The sequence below is a fragment of the Saccostrea echinata genome, unplaced genomic scaffold, assembly GCF_033153115.1.
Source record: "Saccostrea echinata isolate AGI-Se365-2 ecotype Australia unplaced genomic scaffold, CSIRO_AGI_Sech_v1 ptg000025l, whole genome shotgun sequence".
Classification (NCBI taxonomy): domain Eukaryota; kingdom Metazoa; phylum Mollusca; class Bivalvia; order Ostreida; family Ostreidae; genus Saccostrea; species Saccostrea echinata.
Window position 1 is genome coordinate 28,699,231 of NW_026889774.1, and position 7,789 is coordinate 28,707,019.

The 7,789-nt window shown below is 35.6% G+C and overlaps 1 protein-coding gene across 1 annotated transcript; it reads right to left on the reverse strand.

Annotated features, from left to right (window-relative positions):
- Positions 1–461: 461 nt before the first annotated feature.
- LOC133192806 (uncharacterized) lies at positions 462–1,641 on the reverse strand. The gene has a single exon (XM_061328814.1). The coding sequence runs from the start codon at positions 1,229–1,231 to the stop codon at positions 704–706; it is 528 nt and encodes a 175-aa protein (XP_061184798.1). The 5' UTR covers positions 1,232–1,641; the 3' UTR covers positions 462–703.
- Positions 1,642–7,789: the final 6,148 nt, after the last annotated feature.

The following is a 7,789-nucleotide window of genomic DNA, read 5'->3' on the forward strand; positions in this document are numbered from 1 at the left end:
AGACAATTTCAGAAAAAATAAGAATTATAATCTAAAGAACGAAAAAAAAAATGACAAAAGAGTTCGATCGTGATGGCCCATATCATAGCATCTCCTGGGAGGCGAGATCTACTGATAGATTCTCTCCATGCAGGAATCGGAATGTATGTCAGATATATCCAAGATCTTTTTTATCTTAATTACCTTGCTTTAAGTTTAGATTTCCCAACCTATAGCGCACTTACTGTGTTGATATACATTATGCAATGAAGATTAAACATTCCGGGTCGTTATACGCTGGATCAACAGAAAGGTTACAATGTCAGTATTTAGAGGTTTTCACCTGGAATTCAAGTTTCCGGAAAGAAACTAAAATAGATATTTTAACTGAAGTATGATAAGGCTTTTATCATTTCGCAGTCGATCGGTCGCCTCATTGAAGAATGGCGAAACTTTTACTGGAGTATACATGTACATCAAGGTTTTCTTTGACTTGACTTTATTTGATAAACATTCAGCATATTTAAAAAAATAAAGAAGGTAGGTTCATACCTTTCTGTACCACTATAACATCTAATTGTCACTGGTTTAAGTATATGTATAAAGATATATCCATGTATATCATGTCATTTCAATATTCCATTTAGGAAAACAAAAACTTTAACCGGAGACGGCAAATATCCAAAAAAGTATATTAACGTCGTCAAAAATGCTATGAAAATTATTATCCATTTTCCGATAATCCAATAGTCCTGGTCAGGGATGGAGAAACGGAACCGTTGACTTTAGCACCTTCTGATACACAAGAGCTCATTTCAGTAATGGTCAGAACCACATCCGGTTTAAACTTGTCTTCTGTGTCTTCAGAAACTTTTGTAAGTTTATGTTTTGCAAATGTCACCTTTTCATGCCTTGGACTCTGGGTCATTTCTTTCCATGTCAATTTCTTGCCCTCAATCGGGGGTGGGGTAGGAGGTCGATTTGATTTGGGTCGTTGGAACAGATCGTTAGGGCATGTGTTTGCCCTTGGTCTCATTGGTAGGGTAAAATCAAGCTCAAATTCGTCCTCTATTTCATCAAGACTTAACTCTGAAGAGTCATCGTTTGTGATTTTGATGTCAGGAATAGTACTTTTGGAGTTTCGTCTTGCTTGTCTGTACTGGGACGCGTCGGAATGTGAACGCCTCCTGGAAAGGTCCGGCAAGGGAAGTAACTCCTTCTTCAGTGATGGCATAGTCTGATGTTCTTCCATCGTTTTAAATGTCACAAAAAAGTTTCACTTATAATTCCTGTTTCCAGATAAATAGATATCAACCAGACTGATTTTTAGCAGGAAGTATATAATCCATCAGACATCTTTAAAGAGACACATTTAGCACCACTGTCGTCTTCAAAACTTCAGACACTAATACTAAACGGTCACGCCATTCGCAGTTCTTAAGTGGTTAAGCAAATATATTCTATAGTCTCCGCTCTGTGTCTACCCTTTAAGTGATTTCTATTACTCTCCAAGCTCGGAATTAACTGCTCGCTGGTTCAACGGTCTGATAACAGTTGAATGTTTAGCCGCGGGATTACGATGAACGATCGATCTCTAGTACTGCCGAGGTGCGAGTATTAGGACAAAAGTATGTTTTCGACAGAACCATCTGTTTTTGTAGCGAGTTTATTTTGTCGTTTGCTATATATTGTCCTCTCTCTCTCAATATCTAGAAGGAAACAGGAAATAAATCTTGTATTTTATCACAGAACAAGAAGGAAATGGTTCAATGTATTTTCAAAATTTACACCGGAAGAATAAGTTTAGAGCCATTTTACACGGAAGTTTTAGCATAAGTGAACATGTAAATTCAGTTATATTCAGACAGTTATAAATTTATTCCCAATTTTTTTTTCCTGTCATTTTTTAATACTATTTATTTTAGTATTTAATAGTTTTTTTTTTTTTTTAAAGTGAACCACACCTCTATTTCATGCATAATTTACACACACTTAAATATATGACTTGTTTTATGCTTAATGAACGGATAATGGATAAATGGACTGGTCTCATCTTTTTTTTTTATTTTAATATAATTTGGACGCCATGGAGAGTTTTCCCAGCGAGTTTCACCATCATCTTGCTAATATCTTTATGACCATCCTTTCCATTTGCTTCGATGTTTCACTTTCGTAAATGCATCATGTTTTCCGCTAAATGATTTTTACGCGTCCTTCAACCTTTACGAAAAAGATGAGATGCGAAAGGAATGTGCTCTCGAAGATTCTTGAACATTTTTTTTACCTGAATATAAATGTTATAGTGGAATTGATAGAAACCAGCGTACATTCAATAGTCGAGTTAAAGTTATTTTACGTGTTTGAATGTATAATTTTATGTATTTATTTGCCAAAATAATTTTGTCAGTAATAACCAATTCGGTATAAAATCCGAACTAACATCGTGATTTTCCTCTAAAATCTGTAATGACTCAGTGGGCTTGCTTCATAAACATATCTTAGAACAACGCCATACGAAAAGTAAACATAAGACATCGGAAACTTGACCTTGAAACTTTTAATAATTTTCACTCAAGTAATTTTCCTTGATGTAAACAGGTGGATTTATAGTTGATTGGTTGCAAAATTATGAACACACAAGCACGGGAACTTAATGCACTTAAACTATTGAGATTAAGCATTAAACTTAAATATCGACTTTTCCTTTTAAATGATGTCACTGCCTTGATCTTATGAAAACACTCTATTAAAAAGGTCTTATTGAAGCAATAAAGTGGCTAAGATCTATGATGCGTTTAGTAGCATTAAAAACAGATAGATCTGTATAAATCATTGGATTGAAGTATTCTTTTTGATTTTTCCACTTTCATTTCTAAAAGGCATTTATATCCATGTATCAATGTAGATGGCATACATGCACGTACCTTATTTTTACCTCACACAGCACTCAGCAAGAGATATGTACAGTGTGTAATCACCCGAGGGAGAAATTTCGCGATTCCAGCGTCAAAAGTGAAAGTTTACGACAGTTATAGGTGTATCACAAAATAAGATGTACACAATTTATGTACAAAATTTAACTGTGTAGCACTTGACCTTTCAGTCTTGCATTGTTAGTTGCCAGAAGAAAACAAAAACTACTAATTTCATGGTCATGGGTCAATATTAAAGGCATTGGCGACAAGATCGTTATTTAGAAATGCAAGGTGGGGAAGAAAATTGAAAAAAAAAAAAACAACAGTGAATGAATTTATATATTTATATAGACATCATGCAGTTAAATCGATTCACTTTGTAAGAAACTGTTTCATGAAAAGCACCACATTGGAAGGGGATGTTTTGCCTTAAAGACATCACATTGCAAGAGGGCCCTTCACAACATGTTGCACTTAATTTTTCATACATTTTGTGCATAAAAACGCAAAGCAACTCCTACGCATAAAATCATGAAGTCATTAACGTATATATATTTAATTTCAGTGTCATTCTTTCTTATCCACTCAAAGAATTCAACAAAATTTAATTCTGTTTTATTTGTTCAGAGCTCCAAATAAGTCGTTACATGTCATCATCAAGTATCACGTCTTCATTGTAGGGTTTAAATCAATTTGTTTGCATTTCAAAGCATTTTTTTTCAAATTTTATAAATATATTATACTTAGTCAATATTTTCAATCTGGAACATTTCTGACAGTGTTTTATTTTTATTTTTTATTCATTTCTACAAAATTATTTGATGAATATTAATAAAAACGTGTAATACGGTTGAGGAAAAAAAACCCTCTGAGTTCCCCCTTTTAATTTTTTCTGAAAAGTACATCAATCAATCTTAGTACTGGTGCATCATATTACGTTTTTTTTTTCTAAAACAACCACGCCTCGTTTGAAATAACAGATTATTAGAAATGTTGAGAAATTAAAGTACAACTTTCTCTATATTAAAGGCAGTATATCAGAAAGATGTTGGCTTTCCATCATCGTCCTTGACCATATAAAGTAACACATATGCCTGTGTAATATATACGTATGCTGAAAATTTAGGATAAGTGTCAGCTGCTCTTCTCAAAAATTCTCAAATGCAGTGGCGGATTTCGGGGGGGGGGGCGCCCAGGGCGCCCGCCCCCTAAAACTGTCAGTTAGCGTAAATCATAGTTTCGTCGAGAAAATGTAAAAATGTCTACTCGGTAGACCTCATTTTTAACCTACAAAATCTCTAGAATCCAGGAGGGGGCGAAGCACTCAAGGCGGCCCCCAGACCCCCTGCCTACTTTTTGCTCCCCCCTAACTTCAATTCCTGGATCCGCGCCTGAGATGACAATGATTTCTGATATTTTTAATTTCGGCAAACTGGCCAGCGGCAGTTATACCCAGATGAAGGAGCTAATGGCTGACGATGTGTTACTTCCTTGACAGATTTCCAATGAACATCGACAGCGTTACTGATGATTAATAAACTCGACTCTGCCCAGATGATCAAATTGATCGGTGTACTTTGTATCGATTTGTAGTATCTAATTGTAATTAAATGTTTGATCAATGCCGTAAAATAAAAAAAAGTTTCAGTATGAAAGTAGACAATTCCATCCTCTGCCGGTGAATTCACTGAAATTTTGCCATCTATATTTTCTTAAGAACATAAAAAATCAGATGGAGTGTTTAGGACGATCTGCCAATATCATATAATTTTCAAACCTCGCCGTCTGCTTATAGATTTTGGATGTAACACTATACTTATCAAGATTAGTATTGTTGAAGCAATATAAAAAAGAACAAATCGTGCCATCAAAGCATTATCAAGGGAATACGAGCACAATTTGCAAAACAGTGTCATTTTTTACCAAATTTGAGTGTTTTATGGTTGTACAGATAAGAGTTGGAATTATAACCCATGTTTATTTACCTTAAAATCACATTATTTGAAGATTCGAAAAGCTTTATCTAGATTTATGGCACTGGGTATTAGAATTTCCCTATAACTGCTGCTGTCAAGATAAAGTCTATTGATTTGCATAAAACCTGCAGCATTGTCTCTAAATGTGCTTAACTATTATTCCTTTACAACAAAGTTCCATAGGGATATGTCAATTGGTCTGTGACTCTGCGTGCGAGTTCTGTCTGAGTCCCCAACAGTTTTGTGGACACGATTTGATTTTTCCGTCTCAAACCCACTGGAAAGGTGATAGGTGACAAGAAAGAGGGTCAAAAGTCAAAGGTTAAGGTCATACTTACAGCTAGTCCGCAACAGCGCTGTAGATACGGTCACTAAGGTCTGCCTCAGTATTGCTGCTGAGGTGGGAGGTGACCAGAGAAACACATGCACTCATTCATTTGAGAATCTAAAGGTCGAAGAGCAAGGTCAAAATTACCGTCAATCTAAAATGTGTAGACTACCTTGGTCATAATTACAGCAGATGTGGCTGGTTACAATGGATATATGCTCATTTATTTTGAGAGACAAGTAATTAGTAAATATCTTCTAACAATGTGTAGAATAGCGTTTGATCGATATTAGACTCAGTTTTGTTACGGAAAGGGGGAGTGGGGTGGAGATCCAAAGGTCAAGGACAAAGTTACTGTTAGTCCCTAGTCCCTGAAAGGTGTTGTGGTTGAAATGTGAATTGATAAAGAACAGTGATCATTCTCAAAAGTCAATTTAAGGGGGCCGACTGGGGTTTTCATTGCGCAATACTTCGCGCAGCATAGTAAAATAAAGCGTATTTACTCTTTTAAAGCAACTAGTTTTACATAATTTATAAAAAATAACAAATTTAGGAAATATGAGGTCAAAAAATCTAATTACGTTTTTAATTAACTGATTTTTTTAACGATTTTTCAAATGATGGGTAGAAAGACGTCGTAATAGTGTGTTTTTGACGTTATGAATAACCGAAGTTCTTTAAGCGGGGTCATTAATTATGCCATAAAATAAAAAGTATAAAATGTATGCTCTTGGAATTTTAAACATAGGAAATTGAGAATATAGCAATAATTGTTACTATTTTTTTTATGTAAATCTGTGGTATCTGTCATGTTTTGTTTTACTCCATAAAAACAGGAAAATATCATGAATTTTGACATTTTGAGATGCCCCCTCTGGAAACCAGACGGTAGAATTTTGTGTTTCTTGCACAAAATGTACAATATAGTATTACCCATCAAATAATAAAATTTGAGCGAAAAGTCTATAGTAGTATTTTTATAATTTGCTCCGAAGTGCGAAAAAATGGTATTTTCCTATATAATCCTATAGTAAATGTACCCGTATTTTGAGACGGTCCCTGAAAAATAACCAGACGGTAGATTTTCACTAAACGTGGCATGTATACTGAAGTCAATGTAAGGTATATAGGGTAAAAAATTAAAGAGTTTCTCTATAGTAGTTTTCACACAATAAAAACCCCAGTCGGCTCCCTTAAACAATACAAATATGAGCAAAGCCAACACGAACCTCTGAAAAAGAGTACTTACAGGTATATCAAAATACCATTTGACATTTCCTTTTCCCACTATATGGTAAGGGACCAGAGAGAATGTTGTGAAAAATGATCCATGAGTTGGTAACATTATTGTGGTCACGATACGTAAAATACCATATCAGTTACAAGCGTGCGACAGAGGTCGTATATGGGAAGGGGAACAGGATACAAGCTTGCGACAGAGGTCGTATATGGGAAGGGGAACAGGCCTGTACATTTATGAATCAAAAGATCAAAGACAGTGATAAGTGGACACATAGAAGACTTCTAAGCCTCATACACAGAAATGCATAATGCCCATTGGAGGAAGCTTATTGCTTCAAGGTCAAACGATGAAAGGTCAAGTTCAACGTTTGCTACTCATTTTGCTTTGTAAACCATATCAATTCAAACGAAATCATAATGCTTGGGAAAGTTCCACTTTATGGTGTTCTTGTATGAGAAAGTAATTGACCGCCATGTTGACCGCCATTAATTAGGTAATGTATGGAAAACAAGAAGTCTGTAAGCGAATGCTCGCTAGTAATACCCCAGCTACAATGTGAATATACTGTCTCATATTGACATCGAATTCATACAAAAATGAATCCCACCATTTGGCATGCCTAAATAAAGATTGTGCTAAAATTTCAAGCATCTGCGCTGAGTAGTTGCTGAGAAAACTGTGACGAAAATTTGGTACAGACAAACGCACGGATAAACAGGAAGTTGACAACAGATTCGAACAAAAATGGATCCCAACATGTGGCATGCCTAAACAAAGATTGTGCTGAAATTTCAAGCATCTGCGCTGAGTAGTTTCTGAGAAAACTGTGACGGACGGATAAACAGGAAGTTCGTATTCGAACAAAAATGTCTCCCACTATATGGCATGCCTAAACAAAAAGTGTGCTAAAATTTCAAGCATCTGTGAGGAGTAGTTGCTGAGAAAACTGCGACAAACATTTGTTACGGACAGACATACGGATAAACAGGAAGTTTACATCGGATTCGAACAAAAATGGATCCCACCATATGGCATGCCTTAACAAATAGTGTGCTAAAATTTCAAGCATCTGTGAGGAGTAGTTGCTGAGAAAACTGCGACGAAAATTTGTTACGGACAGACACACAGATACACGGACACAGAGACAGACAGACAGATACACAAGGGTAAAACAGTATACCCCCCTTTCTTTCAGAGCGGGGGTATAAAAATGTTAACAGTAGTTTTTTCCCGATATGGTTTCTTAACAACTTGAAACTGCCTTCTTGAAAAAAAAATCATATCTACGTAACATAATAACCGATTTGACTTTCACACACTCCCATTCTCCTAAGGTTTCTCTGATACA

Excerpts from the sequence above, each read along its gene's own strand:
- LOC133192806 (XM_061328814.1), bottom strand. The coding sequence starts at position 1,231 with ATGGAAGAACATCAGACTATGCCATCACTGAAGAAGGAGTTACTTCCC.